The 24110-nt window shown below is 47.9% G+C and overlaps 2 protein-coding genes across 2 annotated transcripts; one reads left to right on the forward strand and one right to left on the reverse strand.

The window, feature by feature from the left end:
• Positions 1–519: 519 nt before the first annotated feature.
• On the reverse strand, positions 520–3902 carry LOC306759127 (uncharacterized protein). The gene is made up of 2 exons (XM_079244646.1): positions 3726–3902; positions 520–1613 (listed from the first exon to the last, which is right to left on the reverse strand). The coding sequence occupies exons 1-2, from the start codon at positions 3895–3897 to the stop codon at positions 958–960; spliced, it is 828 nt and encodes a 275-aa protein (XP_079100772.1). The 5' UTR covers positions 3898–3902; the 3' UTR covers positions 520–957.
• A 1851-nt stretch (positions 3903–5753) lies between these two features.
• sgta (small glutamine rich tetratricopeptide repeat co-chaperone alpha) lies at positions 5754–23636 on the forward strand. Its single transcript, XM_079244856.1, has 12 exons — positions 5754–5860; positions 7472–7617; positions 7855–7958; positions 9382–9472; positions 9874–9973; positions 10063–10167; positions 20715–20850; positions 20935–20997; positions 22132–22169; positions 22252–22422; positions 22494–22617; positions 23231–23636. The coding sequence occupies exons 2-11, from the start codon at positions 7518–7520 to the stop codon at positions 22603–22605; spliced, it is 1020 nt and encodes a 339-aa protein (XP_079100982.1). The 5' UTR covers positions 5754–5860; positions 7472–7517; the 3' UTR covers positions 22606–22617; positions 23231–23636.
• The last annotated feature ends 474 nt before the right edge of the window (positions 23637–24110 follow it).

Raw genomic sequence — 24110 nt, forward strand, 5'->3', positions numbered from 1 at the left:
AGATTCCTCCGATCGGCGTGTCGTTGTGGAGAAAAGTGTCTGGATGAGGCGGAAGACGAGTCGGCTAGATGAAAATAAGACGAGTAAATAAACGAGAGGATAAAAGTAGAACAAAGTTGTTCTATGGACTGAAGACATTGTTGCCTATTAAAGCATCCGGTCCAGATGCTTTCCTGGGTCACGTTGGTCCAGAACTACAAAGCTGGCGGAGAGTCCAGACCGTGGCGTCACCAGAACCTGCTGGTCCTGCACCCGACAGAGCCCAGAGGCCAGCGGGGGCACGTCACCGTGGCAACAATCAGCCATGACTGGCAGGAAGTCCAGCCAACCAAAGAACCGGTCCAGAACTGTTGAGCTCGTGTCCGGCAGCACGGAGGTCGGGACTCCGAAGACCTGGACCTGTAGGGGACAGATGAAGACTTCCGGACCCCCCGGTGTGGACCCGTATGACAGGCGGTGGTCCGGAAGCAGAAACATTCCCAGCAACGCTGCAAGTTTCTTTTATTAAGCGGAGAAAGTTCCAGCAACACGACGCGGCGTCATGCAAACTGCCGCTTCGCTTCGTTCACCGTCAACAGAGATGCTACAAATAAAGTTTCCAGTTCAGATGAAGTCCAACGTGGAGCTGCAGCGCTGGGAACGGCGGGTTCTGAAGCAGCGGAACCCGGTTTGTCCTGCGGTTCGCTCAGCTGCCGCAACATTCCGCATCCAACGACCCGGAACAAGCAGGAAAACCGGCTTCCGGCGGTTCCGGCGGGTTCCGGCGGGTTCCGGCGGTTCCGGCAGGTTCCGGCGGTTCCGGCGGGTTCCGGCGGGTTCCGGCGGGTTCCGGCAGGTTCCGGCGGTTCCGGCAGGTTCCGGCGGTTCCGGCAGGTTCCGGCGGTTCCGGCGTCTCTCAGTCGCAGCACAAAGAAGCGTTTTACGGGAACGCCACGAGACAAACGCGTCCCGCCGGCTTCAGTACCACTTCTGGCCCAGGTGAGTCCTGATGTGGGAATTCAGGTGGCTTTTCCGGGTGAAGCCTTTCCCGCACATCTTGCAGGAATACGGCTTCTCGTGCGTGTGGATCCTCACGTGCACGTTGAGCGAGCTGCGCTGTGTGAAACTTTTGCCGCAGATCTTGCAGGAAAACGGCTTCTCGCCGGTGTGGATGATCTGGTGTCTCTCCATCAGCGAGCGGAACCTGAAGGTTTTGGAGCAAACGTCGCAGCTGAAAGACGCCGTCGCAGAGTTTCCACGAGCGTCCCACATGGGACCGCCGTCTCCGCCGTCTCCACCGCCGCTCTGGTCCACGTCTCCACTGGATCCGGACTCTCCACGCCGGCTGCCTTCCGGCTCGCCGCTCTCGGCTTCAGACGAGTTCTGAGAGACGAGCTGGTCGCCGGTCGGTTCTGATTCGCTGTTGTCACTTTGTATGTAAACGGGGGTTATGATGAAGGTGTCCGTCTCCTGCTTCATCACCAGCTGCTCCTCATCCTCGCTCTGGCAGGCGTCCTCCTCTTTAACCTGAGGAAGATCCGCTTCCTCCGGGTCCAGACTGGACTTCTCCTGTTTGAACAGCTGCTGCTCCACCAGAACCTGCTCCACTTTGTAGTCGGCATGTTGAGGGGGGTCTGGAGGGGACACAAAAAACCCGTTACCATGGCAACGTGGAGGTCAGCAGGAAGGTTCCCGACATCCTGATTACAAAAAAACAAAAGACAGTAGAAGCAGCTGTCAGTGAAATAATAACAACTGTGAATTCCCGTTTATTGAACGATGCTGAATGAAATAAAACTGCATCTGGAGAAGAAACTGGGAAAAAAAAGCACAACTGACTTTTGTTCTATTGGCTCCACATCAGGACTGAACCATGAACTTCTGCATTGAAGCACACTGACTTACTCACCACACCACTGCTACTCTGAGTTGCACCTTAAAAAAACGTGTTTTGTCATGTTTTCCAACCAGGACGGGAACGTCTGTTTTCCACTTCCAGCAGGGTCGCAAAAACATGCGAGGTTGAACTAAACTCCAGTAAGGATGTGACAGACTTTGTTCAATGTGAAAAACTTTCTTTAATGTGTTTAAGATTTATCAAAGTGTTGAAATGTTGCAGGGACCATTGTTGGAACTAAACCTTCATATTTAACTGAGACGTTTGCAAATAAATTCTCCTGGAAGTGTGCAGCTGAGATCAATCGTTCACATCAAACAGCCTGCAGAGCTGCACGGCATCACACAAGCAACAGCCCACAAACAACAACAGAGCTACATGTTAAATGCTGCATTTGAACCCGTGCCTTGTATGTGTACCTGTGTACCGGTGCACAAAATGGACCAATCGCTGAGCTGAATTCTGTTTCGTCCAATCACTGGAGAGGATTTTAACATTTGGCAAAAATATGAATAACTTGAAAAGTTTACATGTTTCATGTTTACATGTACATGACTTTCTGAGCTTCACTCGGTGGAAAATGTGGTTGAACACCATCTGAGTCTCTTCTAACAGTCGAACCGACGGCAGAAAACAGGAGATGAAACTATTAGAATCATAAATGCTAAATGAAAAGATTTTTCCTTTTTCATTCTACTGTACGATTTTACTTTACTCTATTTTACTGTACTATATCCTACTGTAGTCTGTTGTACTCTATTCTACTAGTTTCTATTTTTACCTTGCTCTATTCTACTGTACTCTATTTAGTTATGCTGCTATAGGTTTAGACTGCTGAGGGACATTTCCTGATACACTGAGCTTCTTTCTCTTTATCTCTTTCTTTTACACCCCCCCCCCCCATAACAGTGTAGCATCATTAACATGTATGTCTCCTGTCTCAGCAGGTCTCCCTGGCCGGGAGTAGCAGTTCCTGTTGTCTGTTGTCTTTCTGTCCTCTTCCCCCCACACAGCAGAGGCAGATGGCTGCCTGTCCTGAGTCGGGTTCTGCCGGAGGTTTCCTTCCTGTTAAAAGGGAGTTTTTTCCTTCCCACTGTTGCCAGTGTGCTTGCTCAGGATGGGAGATTGAGTTGGACTCAACTCAATCTGTTGGTTTCCTTATATAGGCTGTTATGAATTGGCCTTCATTATGTTTTCCCCTCTGTCTGTAAAGCGTCTTGAGATGGCATTGCCGTGATTTGACGCGATATAAATAAAGTTGAATTGAATTGAATCTATTGAAATCTTTTCGATAGTACTCTATTCTACTGTACTCCCTTATGCTGTATTCTATTACACTCTATTCTGTTGTACTCTATTGTACTATACTGTACGCAACTGTACTCTACTCTATCCGACTGTACCCTATTCTACTGTGTTCTATTCTGTTGTATTATATTGCATTCTATTCTACTATACTCTACTATTTTCTACTGTACTCCTTTCTGATGTACTATATTCTATTATACTCTATTAGGTTGAACTCTATTTTGTACTATATTCTACTGTACTCTACTCTCCAGCCATGCAGTCGACTCTGCAGCGTCACTCTTCTCCGTTTAGTTGAGGAACAAAGAGAAACCTCAGTAATCTGGACATTTCTCTGAAAGACGAGTTGGACCCTAAACGCACCTTCAGCAGACAGTCTGACCTCTGACCCCGCCACACCTACAGGTGTGGTAGTGTTGCTGGGTGGAACCTGGGATCCACACCTGCAGGTCTTGTGATGATTGACAGGTCACGAGGATCTCAGAACGATCTGATCTCCAGTAAACAGAAAAAACGGGACCAGAGGCTGAAAGCAGCGTACCTGCAGCGTGGAGGTGCGCGTGAGGTTTCCAGGTGACGTCCAGCAGTCTGCGCTGACGATCGATCTCTTCTTCGTACTGAACGATGGTTTTTTCAAACTCTGTGAATATTTCTTCAGCAGCAGCAGTTAGTCGCGCGCTGATAAACTCTCTCAGATGCTGAACTGAAGACATTGTTGCTGAAACTCGGAAACATTCAGCTGGAAACACCGAACCGAGGCGTCCTGATCGTTCCGGCAGAAACACCGCGCCGTGCTTTTAGTTCCGCAAAGCAGCTGCTGCACGTGACAGTTTATCAATGAAACTGGGTCAAGTCTTGTCAAAATGTCTGAATAAGGAAGAAGTTTGAGGTCTGCTGAAGCTGAAGATGCTCTTAGAGGAGGCTTTGAGGCTACAGACTGGAACGTCCTCTGTGAACCTCATGGAGACGACATCAACGCCATGACTGAGTGTGTGACAGATTACATAAACTTCTGTGTGGACAGCATCGTCCCAACAAGAGCAGTGAGGTGCTTCCCCAATAACAAACCCTGGATCACCAGTGAGCTGAAAAAGCTGCTGAACATCAAAAAGAAAGCCTTCAGGGATGGAGACAGGGAGTTATTGAGGGCAACACAAAAACAACTTAAAACACAAACTAAGAAGTGCAAGGAGGACTACAGGAAGAAGTTAGAAAGTCAGCTCCAGCAGAATAACCTGAGGGATGTGTGGTCTGGAATGAAGAAGATCACCGGCTTCAAGTTAAAGGGGGACCAGCCTGATGGAGGTCTGGACAGAGCTAATGAGCTGAACATATTCTTCAACAGGTTCAGTTCACCCCCTACCTCCAGCCCAACAGACCACACACCCTCCATAAGCCCACTGCTTTCCTGTCACGCCTCCAATCTGTCACCCTGCAGCTCAGTCATGGACCAGAACACAGCTTCATCTCCCTCCACATCAGGACACCCTGAGACCTCCACCTTGTTTGTCTCCTGCAATCATGTTAAGAAGCAACTTGAGAAACTGAACCAGAACAAGGCTGCAGGTCCAGATGGTGTCAGTCCCAGAGTTCTCAAGACCTGCTCAGAACAACTATGTCCGATTCTGTTAAACATGCTTGAATTTCCCTTTGGGGGATGAATAAAGTATTTTCATTTCATCAGCTGAGTCTCCATCGTGTTGCTTCTGGAAATGATTTGATGTGAAAAGAAAGTCTGATGTGAGGTGTGTTGCAGCAGGAATTCAGTGTTGTGGTTCTTTACTGTGTTTGTTTGTAAAATGTTAGATATTATTTGCATGGATTTCTCCAGGAAATGGCTTTTCAGCAAACATGAGAATGAAAGGAAATACTGATGACAGGTCCAGTTTGGTTCTGCCAGGATGGTCCTGGTTGGAAACACAGGCATAAGTATGAAGAATGTTTATTAAAATAAAGATTTGTTGTGAGACATGCACATAAAACCTTTTTCCAGTTGAATAAGATTTGTTTATGGAGGTCTGATCATTACTAACATGAATTTTTTTATTGTTGTTATTGTTCATTCATTCATTATTCGAAACGCTCAGTCTGATGAAGTGTCGCTGTGAAGCTGGAGCCTATCCCAACAGTCTTTGGGCGAAAAGCAGTGTACACCCTGGACAGCTCGCCAGTCCATCATAGCATTATTGTTATTATTGTTATTGTTATCATTAATATTATTACTGTTGTTATTATTATTATTATTATTATTATTATTATTATTATTATTGTTGTTATTATTATTATTACCTGAGCCAGCAGTATTGTTAAATCAGGGATAATATCTGGGGGAATATTGAGGTCAACACCTTTTAAATCGACATAATTCCATATTTAACTTTATTACTGTTTCCATGTAGAGAAGTTTCTAATTTGTGAAAGAATTTTGTTTTATTTTGTGGATTTTATGAGAATAAGATGAACAATCACATCTAAACAACCCTCTGTAAGTAAATCCAGTGTGAGATCGATAAACCTGATTGGAGAAATCGATTAAAATTCAGGAAGTGACGCGAAGGTCTGCGTGACGTCATAATCCTGCGACCAGCCAGCGGTTAGCTCGGTGCTAGTCAGCGGAGCTAACAGGAATTCTCCGTTCTTACCGGACTAATCCAGGCCTGGAGCCCGGGACAGCAGGTAGGAGCAATGCGTGGCTCTGACATCAGCTCGGACACGGAACCACCGCGGGTTTATTTCCTCGGTAACAGTTTCTGGGTATAATATTAGCGGCTACTTAGCTTCGGGGCGCTAGCTTCATGTGGGACAAACATGTTTAAATAAACTGGAGTTAATCCTCAACCTGCTGGAGGAAAGCTTAGCAACCATGATTCAACAAGTTAAATACATTTCATTCGTCTTATGTCACAACATATAACTCACAGATTCTACATCATTAATCATTTTGATGCAATAAAACATGTTTCCAGTAATGTGACTTTATTTATATAGCGTCAAATCACGGCAATGCCATCTCAAGACGCTTTACAGACAGAGGGGAAAACATAATGAAGGCCAATTCATAACAGCCTATATAAGGAAACCAACAGATTGAGTTGAGTCCAACTCAATCTCCCATCCTGAGCAAGCACACTGGCGACAGTGGGAAGGAAAAAACTCCCTTTTAACAGGCAGCCATAGCAACTAAGGGATGCTAACCATCCCTAGCTATAGGACTTATCAAAAAGATAAGTCTTCAGCCTAGTCTTAAAGGTGGGGAGGGTGTCTGCTTCCCTAACACTAACTGGGAGCTTATTCCATAAGAGAGGGGCCTGATAACCAAAGGCTCTGCCTCCTGCTCGGCTCTTTGAGACTCTAGGAACCACAAGTAAGCCTGCAGTCTGGGAACGAAGTACTCTGCTTGGTATATAAGGAACTATGAGGTCTTTGATATATAGTGGTGCCTGGTTGTGGAGGGCTTTATATGTAAGGAGAAGGATTTTAAATTCTATTCTAGATTCAACAGGCAGCCAATGAAGAGAGGCTAAAACTGGAGAAATATGATCTCTCCTGCTGGTTCTGGTCAGGACTCTGGCTGCAGAATTCTGGATCAGCTGAAGGCTTTTCAGGGCATATTTAGGACAGCCCAGTAATAGAGAGTTACAGTAATCTAGTCTCGAAGTAACAAAAGCGTGAACCAGTTTTACTGCATCACTCTGAGACAGAATGTCCCTAATTTTGGCTATATTACGTAAATGAAAGAAGGCTGTTTTAGTAACCTGCTTAATATGTGGACCAAAGGACAGGTCAGGGTCAAATATTACTCCAAGGTTTCTCACTGTAGCACTGGAAGCTAAAGTAATGCCATCCAGGTTCATTACAAAACCGGAAAATTTAGCTCTGAGTTTTTCAGATCCAACGAGAATTACTTCAGTCTTATCTGAGTTTAAGAGGAGAACATTTCTAGACATCCAAGTCTTTGGGTTGTGTGTTTGGTTTTTAGAAGCCTTGTTTTATTTATTTATTTGTTTATTTGGCAGGACAGTAGAAGAACGCATTGCCACCCAGGTGTACATGAGGCTTATAGCCGGAGGCTACTTTACAGCCCGTCCTTGTTGAGGCTTTTCAAGGTGTTAGTGCAGTAAAAAACACAAGCTAAATGAAAAATACATCATAAAACAGTATACATAGAAGAAAAAACAAAAATATGTTTTTTAGAAGCCTTGTTTTGTCCAGATTTATTATTATTTATTATTCTTATTAGAGGTTAACGTCTGCTTGCATTTGAAACGTGTGTTCTGTGTGCGTCAGGTTTGTCTCCATCTCTGAGCAGAGCGAGGTCTGAGCCTCCGTCGCCATGACAGACAAAAAGCGTCTCGCCTTCTCCATCATCCAGTTCCTCCACGATCAGCTCCGGTCGGGGAGTCTGTCCTCAGACGCCCAGGAGAGTCTGGAAGGTGGGTCCTTCGGCTGGTTTCCTGCCACACCGCTTCCAGAATGTTTCTGCTGGTTTTGATGACAGAAGAAGAAGAGATTCATCGACAGAGCCTGATGGTTGCATACAAACCGTGTTCTCCAGACACGAATCATGTGACGTGGTCAGATGGCGAACCATCCACCTGACGGCGCGCTGATTTCATCTGATGAAGGTGAAAGTTCCCGTCTGAGGTTAACCTTGTCTCGTTGCTCTGCAGTTGCTGTCCAGTGTCTGGAGACGGCGTTCGAAGTTTCCACTGACGACCAGAGTCTGGCCGTCCCCATGACGTTACCGGAGATCTTCAGCTCGGCCACGGCGAAGGTAGACCCAGGAAGCCAGCTTTGTGTGATTCTGCTGGAATGTTCCACATTGTGGCGGATGCAGACTTTGAAATGAAACGTCACAGGATGATATCGGAGTGTCAGCCAATCGTACGACAACCTGACAGGAGCGTTACGGTGTGTTCAGACCAAACGCGTTTTGAGCGTCGAGCAGCAGGTTTCCATGTAAAGTCTATGTTGACGCGCGGCAAGGGGGCGTCAAGCTTTCTCGCGTCGCGATTTGAGCGTTTTGGGTGTCGGCGTTCCGCGTGGAAAATTTAAGAAGTTTTTTAAGCTTGTCAAAAGCCAGAGATGGACAAAGCTGAACTTTGGCCGCTTGACGCGGGGCGTCAGCCAATCAGAGCGATCAGCTCGCAGCTCCTGGAGGATTCCTGTGGTGAACCCAGACACGGGTTTTCGACGCTCAAAACGCGTTTGGTCTGAACACACCGTTTGCGGTCAGAGCTAACTCTTCCCGCAGGAAGCGCATGCAGGCAGACGTCCCTCACCGTTCGCTTCCATCATCAGGATGTTTCTCCCTCCATACGACGATGTTCTCCGTCCCGTGTCCGTTATCTCCTCTGGTTCATGTGGAACCAGGAACAAATCCAACACGTATCAAATGTGTTTTTCCTTTTTCTGCAGGAAACATCTGTTAGCATCGGTTAGCACAAGCAGCTCCTCCAGGCTAGCCAGGCTAGCTGCTAGCTTTCGGGATAGCTGCTTGCTAGCTGCCGGGCTATCTAGCTTCCAGGCTAGCCACTAGCATCCTGCTAATTGTGTTTACTGACGCTTTAGGGCAGGGGTGTTAAACTCCAGTCTTGGAGGGCCGGTATCCGGCAGGTTTTTGTTGTTTCCCTCCACCAACGCAGCTGATTCAAATCAAATAGATCCAACAGCTTCTTGTCAACATATTTTTGCATTTCGGTCAGGTGTGTTGGAGCATGGAAACAACTAATACCTGCAGTATACCGGCCCTCGAGGACTGGAGTTTTACAGCTGTGCTTTAGGGGGACGGACGGGTCCGTGTCCAGCGCGTCCTTTAGCTTCCTGTCTCTCCTCCCAGCTGCGTTTCTGCCGTCTGATAATTAGGAGAAGTAATCTATCTGGAATGGACGCTGCTGCCTGCAGGTGCAGCGATGGACTATGAACCGATCCGCCTGAGGTGACGTTTACGTTTTGCCGCGGCGGAAACAAAGAGATGTCCTGCAGGGATGAACAGAATGTTTTAGGACGGATAGACGACGTTCCATCTGTCTGCAGGAAACGTCCTCACTCGTCTCGGTCTGTAATCCCAGTGTGAACGGCGGCGAACAGGAGTAATGGGGAGGGAATCGGACTAGTTTCCATGACAACTGGAGCAGCGTGCATCCTTTCTGTGGTCCGGTCCATTTCCTGCAGGTCTGACTCTGTTTATGTGACAGTTTCCAGCCCAGTCGCAGGTCAACAACAACGCCAGCCAGAAGTCGCTGACGGAGGAGCAGCGAGCCGAGGCGGAGAGGATGAAGAGTGACGGTGAGTCTGGTGGCGAAGCTGCGCCGCATCGGGACCCTCCCAACATCCCCAGGTCTGCAGACCCAGCTGGAACCAGCTGGGTCTGCAGACCCATCCCATCGGTGTGAGGTGGAGCAGACGACTTGCTGTGACCGGGGAGTCACATGGTGCGCTGGGACGGTGGGTCATGTGACCAGGTAGTCACATGGTGCGCTGGGACGGCGGGTCATGTGACCAGGTAGTCACATGGTGCGCTGGGACGGCGGGTCATGTGACCGGGTAGTCACATGGTGCGCTGGGACGGCGGGTCATGTGACCAGGTAGTCACATGGTGCGCTGGGACGGCGGGTCATGTGACCGGGTAGTCACATGGTGCGCTGGGACGGCGGGTCATGTGACCTGCGGTCTGCGTTCCGCTGCAGGAAACGACCAGATGAAGGTGGAGAACTTCGCAGCCGCCGTGGAGTTTTACTCCAAGGCCGTCGCCCTGAACCCTCAGAACGCCGTGTACTACTGCAACAGGTGGGTCTGCTGGCCAATCAGAGGCGGCCGCTGTTGTGACCAGGGAGTCACATGATCCGACGGGGAGCTGATGTCTGCTGTGGTTGCAGGGCCGCAGCCTACAGCAAACTGGGGAACTATGCCGGAGCCGTGCAGGACTGCGAGCGCGCCATCAGGATCGACCCCAACTACAGCAAGGCCTACGGACGGATGGGGTAAGACCCGGTCTGGAGGTTCTGGGTCTGCGGACCCGGTCTGGAGGTTCTGGGTCTGCGGACCCGGTCTGGAGGTTCTGGGTCTGCGGACCCGGTCTGGAGGTTCTGGTCTGAAGCGACAGAATCCTGCAGCAGGAAAGCTGCTGAGATCCTCGTTGGTTTTGGAGAGCAGCTTTTCAGACTCCATGATGAACCGTAACCGTGGCAACGTCGTCTTACGGCGGCGCCATCACTTCACATTGACTGTGTGTGTGTGTGTCGTATTGACTGTGTGTGTGTGTGTGTGTGTGTGTGTGTGTCGTATTGACTGTGTGTGTGTCGTATTGACTGTGTGTGTGTCGTATTGACTGTGTGTGTGTGTGTGTGTGTGTGTGTCGTATTGACTGTGTGTGTGTCGTATTGACTGTGTGTGTGTCGTATTGACTGTGTGTGTGTGTGTGTGTCGTATTGACTGTGTGTGTGTGTCGTATTGACTGTGTGTGTGTGTGTGTGTGTGTGTGTGTCGTATTGACTGTGTGTGTGTCGTATTGACTGTGTGTGTGTGTGTGTGTGTCGTATTGACTGTGTGTGTGTGTGTGTGTGTGTGTGTGTGTGTGTCGTATTGACTGTGTGTGTGTGTGTCGTATTGACTGTGTGTGTGTGTCGTATTGACTGTGTGTGTGTGTGTCGTATTGACTGTGTGTGTGTGTGTGTGTGTGTCGTATTGACTGTGTGTGTGTGTGTGTGTGTGTGTGTGTGTCGTATTGACTGTGTGTGTGTGTGTCGTATTGACTGTGTGTGTGTGTGTGTGTGTCGTATTGACTGTGTGTGTGTGTGTGTGTCGTATTGACTGTGTGTGTGTGTGTGTGTGTGTCGTATTGACTGTGTGTGTGTGTGTGTGTGTCGTATTGACTGTGTGTGTGTCGTATTGACTGTGTGTGTGTGTGTGTCGTATTGACTGTGTGTGTGTGTGTGTGTGTGTGTGTCGTATTGACTGTGTGTGTGTGTGTGTGTGTGTGTGTCGTATTGACTGTGTGTGTGTCGTATTGACTGTGTGTGTGTGTGTGTGTGTGTGTCGTATTGACTGTGTGTGTGTGTGTGTGTCGTATTGACTGTGTGTGTGTGTGTGTGTGTGTCGTATTGACTGTGTGTGTGTGTGTGTGTGTGTGTCGTATTGACTGTGTGTGTGTCGTATTGACTGTGTGTGTGTGTGTCGTATTGACTGTGTGTGTGTGTGTGTGTCGTATTGACTGTGTGTGTGTGTGTGTGTGTCGTATTGACTGTGTGTGTGTGTGTGTGTCGTATTGACTGTGTGTGTGTGTGTGTCGTATTGACTGTGTGTGTGTGTGTGTCGTATTGACTGTGTGTGTGTGTGTGTGTCGTATTGACTGTGTGTGTGTGTGTGTGTGTGTGTCGTATTGACTGTGTGTGTGTCGTATTGACTGTGTGTGTGTCGTATTGACTGTGTGTGTGTGTGTGTGTCGTATTGACTGTGTGTGTGTGTGTGTGTGTGTCGTATTGACTGTGTGTGTGTGTGTGTGTGTGTCGTATTGACTGTGTGTGTGTCGTATTGACTGTGTGTGTGTCGTATTGACTGTGTGTGTGTCGTATTGACTGTGTGTGTGTGTGTGTCGTATTGACTGTGTGTGTGTGTGTGTGTCGTATTGACTGTGTGTGTGTGTGTGTGTGTCGTATTGACTGTGTGTGTGTGTGTGTGTCGTATTGACTGTGTGTGTGTGTGTGTCGTATTGACTGTGTGTGTGTGTGTGTGTCGTATTGACTGTGTGTGTGTGTGTGTGTGTGTGTGTGTGTGTCGTATTGACTGTGTGTGTGTCGTATTGACTGTGTGTGTGTGTGTGTGTGTGTGTCGTATTGACTGTGTGTGTGTGTGTGTGTGTCGTATTGACTGTGTGTGTGTGTGTGTGTCGTATTGACTGTGTGTGTGTGTGTGTGTCGTATTGACTGTGTGTGTGTGTGTGTGTGTGTCGTATTGACTGTGTGTGTGTGTGTGTGTGTGTCGTATTGACTGTGTGTGTGTGTGTGTGTGTGTCGTATTGACTGTGTGTGTGTGTGTGTGTGTGTGTGTCGTATTGACTGTGTGTGTGTGTGTGTGTGTGTGTGTCGTATTGACTGTGTGTGTGTGTGTGTGTGTGTGTGTGGTATTGACTGTGTGTGTGTGTGTGTGTGTCGTATTGACTGTGTGTGTGTGTGTGTGTGTGTGTGTGGTATTGACTGTGTGTGTGTGTGTGTGTGTGGTATTGACTGTGTGTGTGTGTGTGTGTGTCGTATTGACTGTGTGTGTGTGTGTGTGTGTCGTATTGACTGTGTGTGTGTGTGTGTGTCGTATTGACTGTGTGTGTGTGTGTGTGTCGTATTGACTGTGTGTGTGTGTCGTATTGACTGTGTGTGTGTGTGTGTCGTATTGACTGTGTGTGTGTGTGTGTGTGTCGTATTGACTGTGTGTGTGTGTGTGTGTTGTATTGACTGTGTGTGTGTGTGTGTCGTATTGACTGTGTGTGTGTGTCGTATTGACTGTGTGTGTGTGTGTGTGTGTCGTATTGACTGTGTGTGTGTGTCGTATTGACTGTGTGTGTGTGTCGTATTGACTGTGTGTGTGTGTGTCGTATTGACTGTGTGTGTGTGTGTGTGTGTGTCGTATTGACTGTGTGTGTGTGTCGTATTGACTGTGTGTGTGTGTCGTATTGACTGTGTGTGTGTGTGTGTGTGTGTGTCGTATTGACTGTGTGTGTGTGTCGTATTGACTGTGTGTGTGTGTGTGTGTGTGTGTCGTATTGACTGTGTGTGTGTGTCGTATTGACTGTGTGTGTGTGTCGTATTGACTGTGTGTGTGTGTGTGTGTCGTATTGACTGTGTGTGTGTGTGTGTGTCGTATTGACTGTGTGTGTGTGTGTGTGTGTGTGTGTCGTATTGACTGTGTGTGTGTGTGTGTGTGTGTGTGTCGTATTGACTGTGTGTGTGTGTGTGTGTGTGTGTGGTATTGACTGTGTGTGTGTGTCGTATTGACTGTGTGTGTGTGTCGTATTGACTGTGTGTGTGTGTGTCGTATTGACTGTGTGTGTGTGTGTGTGTGTCGTATTGACTGTGTGTGTGTCGTATTGACTGTGTGTGTGTGTCGTATTGACTGTGTGTGTGTGTGTGTGTGTGTGTCGTATTGACTGTGTGTGTGTGTCGTATTGACTGTGTGTGTGTGTCGTATTGACTGTGTGTGTGTGTGTGTGTCGTATTGACTGTGTGTGTGTGTGTGTGTCGTATTGACTGTGTGTGTGTGTGTGTGTGTGTCGTATTGACTGTGTGTGTGTCGTATTGACTGTGTGTGTGTGTGTGTGTGTGTGTCGTATTGACTGTGTGTGTGTGTGTGTCGTATTGACTGTGTGTGTGTCGTATTGACTGTGTGTGTGTGTGTGTCGTATTGACTGTGTGTGTGTGTGTGTGTGTCGTATTGACTGTGTGTGTGTGTCGTATTGACTGTGTGTGTGTGTGTGTGTGTGTGTGTCGTATTGACTGTGTGTGTGTGTGTGTGTGTCGTATTGACTGTGTGTGTGTGTGTGCGTGTCGTATTGACTGTGTGTGTGTGTGTCGTATTGACTGTGTGTGTGTCGTATTGACTGTGTGTGTGTGTGTCGTATTGACTGTGTGTGTGTGTGTGTCGTATTGACTGTGTGTGTGTGTGTGTGTGTCGTATTGACTGTGTGTGTGTGTCGTATTGACTGTGTGTGTGTGTGTGTCGTATTGACTGTGTGTGTGTGTGTGTGTGTCGTATTGACTGTGTGTGTGTGTCGTATTGACTGTGTGTGTGTGTGTCGTATTGACTGTGTGTGTGTGTGTGTGTCGTATTGACTGTGTGTGTGTGTGTGTGTGTCGTATTGACTGTGTGTGTGTGTCGTATTGACTGTGTGTGTGTGTGTGTGTGTGTCGTATTGACTGTGTGTGTGTGTGTGTGTGTGTGTCGTATTGACTGTGTGTGTGTGTGTGCGTGTCGTATTGACTGTGTGTGTGTGTGTCGTATTGACTGTGTGTGTGTCGTATTGACTGTGTGTGTGTGTGTGTGTGTGTGTGTGTCGTATTGACTGTGTGTGTGTGTGTGTCGTATTGACTGTGTGTGTGTGTGTGTGTGTGTGTGTCGTATTGACTGTGTGTGTGTGTGTGTGTGTGTGTGTGTCGTATTGACTGTGTGTGTGTGTGTGTGTGTCGTATTGACTGTGTGTGTGTGTGTGTGTGTGTGTCGTATTGACTGTGTGTGTGTGTGTGTGTGTGTGTGTGTGGTATTGACTGTGTGTGTGTGTGTGTGTGTGTCGTATTGACTGTGTGTGTGTCGTATTGACTGTGTGTGTGTGTGTGTGTGTGTCGTATTGACTGTGTGTGTGTGTGTGTGTGTGTGTGTCGTATTGACTGTGTGTGTGTGTGTGTGTCGTATTGACTGTGTGTGTGTGTCGTATTGACTGTGTGTGTGTGTGTGTGTGTCGTATTGACTGTGTGTGTGTCGTATTGACTGTGTGTGTGTGTGTGTGTGTGTCGTATTGACTGTGTGTGTGTGTGTGTCGTATTGACTGTGTGTGTGTGTGTGTGTGTGTGTGTGTGTGTCGTATTGACTGTGTGTGTGTCGTATTGACTGTGTGTGTGTCGTATTGACTGTGTGTGTGTCGTATTGACTGTGTGTGTGTCGTATTGACTGTGTGTGTGTGTGTGTGTCGTATTGACTGTGTGTGTGTGTCGTATTGACTGTGTGTGTGTGTGTGTGTGTGTGTGTGTGTGTGTGTGTGTCGTATTGACTGTGTGTGTGTGTGTGTGTGTGTGTGTGTGTCGTATTGACTGTGTGTGTGTCGTATTGACTGTGTGTGTGTCGTATTGACTGTGTGTGTGTGTGTGTGTCGTATTGACTGTGTGTGTGTGTCGTATTGACTGTGTGTGTGTGTGTGTGTGTGTGTGTCGTATTGACTGTGTGTGTGTCGTATTGACTGTGTGTGTGTGTGTGTGTGTCGTATTGACTGTGTGTGTGTGTGTGTGTGTGTGTGTGTGTGTCGTATTGACTGTGTGTGTGTGTGTCGTATTGACTGTGTGTGTGTGTGTGTGTCGTATTGACTGTGTGTGTGTGTGTGTCGTATTGACTGTGTGTGTGTGTGTCGTATTGACTGTGTGTGTGTGTGTGTGTGTGTCGTATTGACTGTGTGTGTGTGTGTGTGTGTGTGTGTGTGTGTCGTATTGACTGTGTGTGTGTGTGTCGTATTGACTGTGTGTGTGTGTGTGTGTGTGTCGTATTGACTGTGTGTGTGTGTGTGTGTCGTATTGACTGTGTGTGTGTGTGTGTGTGTGTCGTATTGACTGTGTGTGTGTGTGTGTGTGTGTCGTATTGACTGTGTGTGTGTGTGTGTGTGTCGTATTGACTGTGTGTGTGTCGTATTGACTGTGTGTGTGTGTGTGTCGTATTGACTGTGTGTGTGTGTGTGTGTGTGTGTCGTATTGACTGTGTGTGTGTGTGTGTGTGTGTGTCGTATTGACTGTGTGTGTGTCGTATTGACTGTGTGTGTGTGTGTGTGTGTGTCGTATTGACTGTGTGTGTGTGTGTGTGTCGTATTGACTGTGTGTGTGTCGTATTGACTGTGTGTGTGTGTGTGTCGTATTGACTGTGTGTGTGTGTGTGTGTCGTATTGACTGTGTGTGTGTGTGTGTGTCGTATTGACTGTGTGTGTGTGTGTGTCGTATTGACTGTGTGTGTGTGTGTGTGTCGTATTGACTGTGTGTGTGTGTGTGTGTGTGTGTGTGTGTGTCGTATTGACTGTGTGTGTGTCGTATTGACTGTGTGTGTGTCGTATTGACTGTGTGTGTGTGTGTGTGTCGTATTGACTGTGTGTGTGTGTGTGTGTGTGTCGTATTGACTGTGTGTGTGTGTGTGTGTGTGTGTCGTATTGACTGTGTGTGTGTCGTATTGACTGTGTGTGTGTCGTATTGACTGTGTGTGTGTGTGTGTCGTATTGACTGTGTGTGTGTGTGTGTGTCGTATTGACTGTGTGTGTGTGTGTGTGTCGTATTGACTGTGTGTGTGTGTGTGTGTCGTATTGACTGTGTGTGTGTGTGTGTGTGTCGTATTGACTGTGTGTGTGTGTGTGTCGTATTGACTGTGTGTGTGTGTGTGTGTGTGTGTCGTATTGACTGTGTGTGTGTGTGTGTGTGTGTGTGTGTCGTATTGACTGTGTGTGTGTCGTATTGACTGTGTGTGTGTGTGTGTGTGTGTGTCGTATTGACTGTGTGTGTGTGTGTGTGTGTCGTATTGACTGTGTGTGTGTGTGTGTGTGTGTGTCGTATTGACTGTGTGTGTGTGTGTGTGTGTGTCGTATTGACTGTGTGTGTGTGTGTGTGTGTGTCGTATTGACTGTGTGTGTGTGTGTGTGTGTGTCGTATTGACTGTGTGTGTGTGTGTGTGTGTGTGTGTCGTATTGACTGTGTGTGTGTGTGTGTGTGTGTCGTATTGACTGTGTGTGTGTGTGTGTGTGTGTGTGTGGTATTGACTGTGTGTGTGTGTGTGTGTGTCGTATTGACTGTGTGTGTGTGTGTGTGTGTGTGTGGTATTGACTGTGTGTGTGTGTGTGTGTGTGTGGTATTGACTGTGTGTGTGTGTGTGTGTGTGTGGTATTGACTGTGTGTGTGTGTGTGTGTGTGTCGTATTGACTGTGTGTGTGTGTGTGTGTCGTATTGACTGTGTGTGTGTGTGTGTGTCGTATTGACTGTGTGTGTGTGTGTGTGTGTCGTATTGACTGTGTGTGTGTGTGTGTCGTATTGACTGTGTGTGTGTGTGTGTGTGTCGTATTGACTGTGTGTGTGTGTGTGTGTTGTATTGACTGTGTGTGTGTGTGTGTCGTATTGACTGTGTGTGTGTGTCGTATTGACTGTGTGTGTGTGTGTGTGTCGTATTGACTGTGTGTGTGTGTCGTATTGACTGTGTGTGTGTGTGTGTGTCGTATTGACTGTGTGTGTGTGTGTGTGTGTGTCGTATTGACTGTGTGTGTGTGTCGTATTGACTGTGTGTGTGTGTCGTATTGACTGTGTGTGTGTGTGTGTGTGTGTGTCGTATTGACTGTGTGTGTGTGTCGTATTGACTGTGTGTGTGTGTGTGTGTGTGTGTCGTATTGACTGTGTGTGTGTGTCGTATTGACTGTGTGTGTGTGTCGTATTGACTGTGTGTGTGTGTGTGTGTCGTATTGACTGTGTGTGTGTGTGTGTGTCGTATTGACTGTGTGTGTGTGTGTGTGTGTGTCGTATTGACTGTGTGTGTGTGTGTGTGTGTGTGTCGTATTGACTGTGTGTGTGTGTGTGTGTCGTATTGACTGTGTGTGTGTGTGTGTGTGTGTGTGTGTCGTATTGACTGTGTGTGTGTGTGTGTGTGTGTGTGTCGTATTGACTGTGTGTGTGTGTGTGTGTGTGTGTCGTATTGACTGTGTGTGTGTGTGTGTGTCGTATTGACTGTGTGTGTGTGTGTGTGTGTGTGTGTGGTATTGACTGTGTGTGTGTGGTATTGACTGTGTGTGTGTGTCGTATTGACTGTGTGTGTGTGTCGTATTGACTGTGTGTGTGTGTGTCGTATTGACTGTGTGTGTGTGTGTGTGTGTCGTATTGACTGTGTGTGTGTCGTATTGACTGTGTGTGTGTGTCGTATTGACTGTGTGTGTGTGTGTGTGTGTGTGTGTCGTATTGACTGTGTGTGTGTGTCGTATTGACTGTGTGTGTGTGTGTGTGTCGTATTGACTGTGTGTGTGTGTGTGTCGTATTGACTGTGTGTGTGTGTGTGTGTGTGTCGTATTGACTGTGTGTGTGTCGTATTGACTGTGTGTGTGTGTGTGTGTGTGTGTCGTATTGACTGTGTGTGTGTGTGTGTCGTATTGACTGTGTGTGTGTCGTATTGACTGTGTGTGTGTGTGTGTCGTATTGACTGTGTGTGTGTGTGTGTCGTATTGACTGTGTGTGTGTGTGTGTGTGTCGTATTGACTGTGTGTGTGTGTCGTATTGACTGTGTGTGTGTGTGTGTGTGTGTGTCGTATTGACTGTGTGTGTGTGTGTGTGTGTCGTATTGACTGTGTGTGTGTGTGTGCGTGTCGTATTGACTGTGTGTGTGTGTGTCGTATTGACTGTGTGTGTGTCGTATTGACTGTGTGTGTGTGTGTGTGTGTGTCGTATTGACTGTGTGTGTGTGTGTGTGTGTCGTATTGACTGTGTGTGTGTGTGTGTGTGTCGTATTGACTGTGTGTGTGTGTGTGTGTGTGTGTGTCGTATTGACTGTGTGTGTGTGTGTGTGTGTGTGTGTGTGTCGTATTGACTGTGTGTGTGTGTGTGTGTGTGTGTGTCGTATTGACTGTGTGTGTGTGTGTGTGTGTGTGTGTCGTATTGACTGTGTGTGTGTGTGTGTGTGTGTGTGTGTGGTATTGACTGTGTGTGTGTGTGTGTGTGTGTGTCGTATTGACTGTGTGTGTGTCGTATTGACTGTGTGTGTGTGGTATTGACTGTGTGTGTGTGTGTGTGTGTGTCGTATTGACTGTGTGTGTGTCGTATTGACTGTGTGTGTGTGTGTGTGTGTGTGTGTCGTATTGACTGTGTGTGTGTGTGTGTGTGTGTGTCGTATTGACTGTGTGTGTGTGTGTGTGTCGTATTGACTGTGTGTGTGTGTCGTATTGACTGTGTGTGTGTGTGTGTGTCGTATTGACTGTGTGTGTGTGTGTCGTATTGACTGTGTGTGTGTGTGTCGTATTGACTGTGTGTGTGTGTGTCGTATTGACTGTGTGTGTGTGTGTCGTATTGACTGTGTGTGTGTGTCGTATTGACTGTGTGTGTGTGTGTGTGTCGTATTGACTGTGTGTGTGTGTGTGTGTCGTATTGACTGTGTGTGTGTGTGTGTGTCGTATTGACTGTGTGTGTGTGTGTGTGTCGTATTGACTGTGTGTGTGTGTGTGTGTCGTATTGACTGTGTGTGTGTGTGTCGTATTGACTGTGTGTGTGTGTGTGTGTCGTATTGACTGTGTGTGTGTGTGTCGTATTGACTGTGTGTGTGTGTGTCGTATTGACTGTGTGTGTGTGTGTGCGTGTCGTATTGACTGTGTGTGTGTGTGTCGTATTGACTGTGTGTGTGTGTGTGTGTGTCGTATTGACTGTGTGTGTGTGTCGTATTGACTGTGTGTGTGTGTCGTATTGACTGTGTGTGTGTGTGTCGTATTGACTGTGTGTGTGTGTGTGTGTCGTATTGACTGTGTGTGTGTCGTATTGACTGTGTGTGTGTGTGTGTGTCGTATTGACTGTGTGTGTGTGTGTGTGTGTCGTATTGACTGTGTGTGTGTGTGTGTGTCGTATTGACTGTGTGTGTGTGTGTGTGTCGTATTGACTGTGTGTGTGTGTGTGTGTCGTATTGACTGTGTGTGTGTGTGTCGTATTGACTGTGTGTGTGTGTGTGTGTCGTATTGACTGTGTGTGTGTGTGTGTGTGTCGTATTGACTGTGTGTGTGTGTGTGTGTCGTATTGACTGTGTGTGTGTGTGTGTGTCGTATTGACTGTGTGTGTGTGTGTGTGTCGTATTGACTGTGTGTGTGTGTGTCGTATTGACTGTGTGTGTGTGTGTCGTATTGACTGTGTGTGTGTGTGTCGTATTGACTGTGTGTGTGTGTCGTATTGACTGTGTGTGTGTGTGTCGTATTGACTGTGTGTGTGTGTCGTATTGACTGTGTGTGTGTGTGTGTGTCGTATTGACTGTGTGTGTGTGTCGTATTGACTGTGTGTGTGTGTGTCGTATTGACTGTGTGTGTGTGTGTCGTATTGACTGTGTGTGTGTGTGTCGTATTGACTGTGTGTGTGTGTGTCGTATTGACTGTGTGTGTGTGTGTCGTATTGACTGTGTGTGTGTGTGTGTGTGTCGTATTGACTGTGTGTGTGTGTCGTATTGACTGTGTGTGTGTGTCGTATTGACTGTGTGTGTGTGTGTCGTATTGACTGTGTGTGTGTGTGTCGTATTGACTGTGTGTGTGTGTGTGTCGTATTGACTGTGTGTGTGTGTGTGTCGTATTGAGTGTGTGTGTGTGTGTGTCGTATTGACTGTGTGTGTGTGTGTGTGTCGTATTGACTGTGTGTGTGTGTGTGTGTGTCGTATTGACTGTGTGTGTGTGTGTGTGTCGTATTGACTGTGTGTGTGTGTGTGTCGTATTGACTGTGTGTGTGTGTGTGTGTCGTATTGACTGTGTGTGTGTGTGTCGTATTGACTGTGTGTGTGTGTGTGTGTCGTATTGACTGTGTGTGTGTGTGTCGTATTGACTGTGTGTGTGTGTGTGTCGTATTGACTGTGTGTGTGTGTGTCGTATTGACTGTGTGTGTGTGTCGTATTGACTGTGTGTGTGTGTCGTATTGACTGTGTGTGTGTGTCGTATTGACTGTGTGTGTGTGTGTGTCGTATTGACTGTGTGTGTGTGTCGTATTGACTGTGTGTGTGTGTCGTATTGACTGTGTGTGTGTGTGTGTCGTATTGACTGTGTGTGTGTGTGTGTGTCGTATTGACTGTGTGTGTGTGTATCGTGTTCCAGCCTGGCTCTGGCCAGCCTCAACAAACATGCGGAAGCGGTCAGCTACTACCAGAAAGCTCTGGAGCTCGACCCCGACAACGACACCTACAAGACCAACCTGAAGATCGCCGAGGAGAAGATGGAGACCTCCAGTCCAGTATGACCCGAGCGCCGCCGGGTTCTGGGGCGTGATTGGTTGATGGTTGTGTGTGCGTGAATGAACGTGTTTGTTTTCTTCCAGACTGCAGGGATGGGTGGCGTGGACCTGGCCGGTCTGCTGAGTAACCCCGGCTTCATGAACATGGTGAGCTCCGGACCTTTCCCTCCCAATTTGACCAGTTGGACCAGTTAGCCCAGTTAACCCAGTTTCACCAGTTGGCCCAGTTAGCCCAGTTTTAATTAGAGGAAATTAAGCGCTTCAGTAACATTCGTCAGTTTTCAGGCTCCTGGTACGCAGATTACACGGACCAACGTAGCTAAAAACTTTATTTCACGGTTTTCAGACTAACGACTCGGAGACCAGCGACTGTAGCGGACTTTTCTGGTGTTAAAGGAGACTTTGGTAAGAAACTTGAAAACCACAGACTGTATATAAAAGATGGGCGGAGTCTCCGTGACGTCACCCGTAGGTTTCTGAAGAGCTGAATTGAAGCTGGGTGGGCGGTTCCTACCATCGCTATCTTGGAAGCGTCATGCGTGTCGTCTCTCCTGGAAAATACAAATATGGGCAAAGAGGTGGAGCTGAGAGGGGGGCTGTGAGCGTCATGGTGGATGATTGACATCGAGCGAACTCCGAGCTTTCTGTAGCTAAGAGCTAACCGAGCTAACCTGGAGATAACAGGAGCTAACCAGCTAACGGAGGTTAGCGCGCTAAAGCTAAGGTTGTGCTACACTGCCAGCTGTCAGTCACAATGACACGCCCCTGATGCAGGATTGAAGATGAAATCGTTTCCAGACGGTTAGAAGCTGCTTTACCGTCTGGAGCCGCTGGTTAAAGTCCTGAACGTCATATTTTAACTTCAGGTCTGTTCAGTTTGGGATATTTTCTCCATTTTGCGGTTTTGAATAGAAAGCAAATGAAAATGTATTTTTCCAGACGTTAGTAGTTCTCAGTTTACGATCTGTCCACTAAAATCCATTTAGAATGAAATTGTGGCTTTTTGGGGCCAAATGTTGTTAAAAAGTAAATAATAAAGATGAAATAATAAGAAGCTTGTAATTAAATAAATGTTACAATCGAATCCGTCCGCTGAGTTTGATATAAAAATGTGGACAAACGACAGAATAATATGAAACTGTTACAGTTAATATCTTCTCAGCTTTTTTCATCTGGTCTGACTTGGTCCTGCGGGCCGGGTCGGGCCGGATCGGTTTTGGCCCCAGGACCGTATGTCAACAATGGTGGAGCGACTGACACCGTGTCTCCGTCTCCCTGCAGGCGTCCACTCTGATGAACAACCCTCAGGTTCAGCAGCTGTGAGTCCGTCTCCGTCCATCAGTCGCCGTTTCTTCCTCACAGCTTTCCGACCTAACTTCCTGTCTCCTCTGTGCTTCCCAGGATGTCCGGGATGATGTCTGGAGCGTACGGTGGGGTGGGAGGAATGGGAGGGATGGGAGGAGCAGGAGCAGGAGGAGGAGCAGGAGCTGGAGCAGGAGCTGGAGCAGGAGCAGGAGGCGGCGCCGCCCCCGCAGCCCCAGCACCCGGAGACCTGTCGGGACTGATCCAGGCGTGCGTACAGAGCGACGGTTCACAGTTAAAGCTGCGGATGGCGCTGGCGTTGACGTGTGTTTGTGTTGCAGAGGGCAGCAGTTCGCTCAGCAGATGCAGCAGCAGAACCCTGAACTCATCGAGCAGCTGAGGAGTCAGATCCGCAACCGGACGCCCAGTGCCGGAAACGAGGAGCAGCCGTGACGTTGACATACGGTACGAAGATGGCGAGAACCCGGACGGGACCCTCAGAGTGACACCGGCAGCATGTGACCAAGGAGAGAAGCGAACGTCCGCTGGTTTAAATCCACGATGCGCCTGAACGTAAACGTGTTACGTAACGCAGGACGGACGGCGTGCAGGACGAATCGTCAGCCTGACATTAAACTGAAAAACGTAGAAACGAGGCTTCGGCCATTTTCTGCTTTCATTTCCTCCAACTGAGGCGGATTTTTCTGATCCGACGGATACAGAATGGACCAATCGGAGAGGGCGTGTTGACAGCATCACCGTAGCTTGTCCCGCGGCGTCCGTCCTGCAGATCCTGGACAAAGACTAAGACGTCCATACTTCACCCCGGATAGTTTGCAGTTCCGTGTTGTTTACTCACATCGGTCCAGGCGTGTAACCACATGCGACACCGAGCCGTCTTACCTCAACACGACTTCTGAGAGTTTAGGGAATAAAATTCTGCGCTAGTGGACGACTTTACTCGAGTAGGGTCGCCTGTAGGCGTAGCTGTTTTTTGCTTCATTGTTGTTTTCTTTACCAGAAATAATTTATTCATTTTTTAAAATCTTGTCTGATCTTCGGTTCCCGTCTCTTCCAGGTGGGACATGCTTGGAGGAGGACGATGTCACATGACCTTCCTTTTCCGATCTGGATGTCTGACTCGAAGGACTGAAAGGAAGATCAGTTTTCGTTTGTTTTTTTTTTTGTTTTGTTTTTTTTTCCGTCATTGAATAAGGCCTGCATGGTAGAGGCGGGGCCTGCGTGGCAGGGGCGGGGCCTGTGTGACAGGGTGGGGCCTCCCACCTCATTCAGGAGCGACATCACCAGAAAGTCCCACTTCCTGCAGCTCTGTGTGGTTTTCAGAGGAGGAACACGGATCGGGGAGCAGCGGCGTGGAACTGTCCTCCAGTTCCGTGTGTGTGTGTGTGAGTGAGCGTGAGCATTGCACCACATGGAGCTGTGAGGATGTTTTAACACAGTTGAATAAAAACGAGCATCTGAGTGTTTTACTGAGTGTGATGGTCTACTGTCTGAGGAGGCGTTCCCAGCATTCCCACCTCTGCTGGAACCGGCATTCCCAGTTGTTCCAGGATGAAGTTAAACCCAAAGAGATAGATCTGCTTCTAACGGAGATTACAAGCAGCAGGAGGAAGCAGGAAGTAATTAGCTTCAGGTTGGTGTCGTTTCCTCCTGATGGTGGACGGCAGGCTGACGAAGGACAGCAGCCCAGACGTCTGAGGCTCCGACGTTCCATCGTCTGAAGCGGGTCAGAACCAACGCACACCGCTCACCACATGAAACACTTTTATTCTTTATGTTCATTAAATAAAAATCAGCAAACAAGCCGGGATCTGCAGGAACAGGATGAAACCTCTGCAGGGTTTCACCTCTTCGTCCAGGTAACTCCGTCTGCCAGAAACTCAGTTCTGCTGCTCTGTGTTCCACCTCTTCTACCTGGAAGCAGGTAGAAGAGGTGG

The sequence above is a fragment of the Telmatherina bonti genome (assembly GCF_933228915.1).
Source record: "Telmatherina bonti genome assembly, chromosome: 8".
Taxonomy (NCBI): Eukaryota; Metazoa; Chordata; class Actinopteri; order Atheriniformes; family Telmatherinidae; genus Telmatherina; species Telmatherina bonti.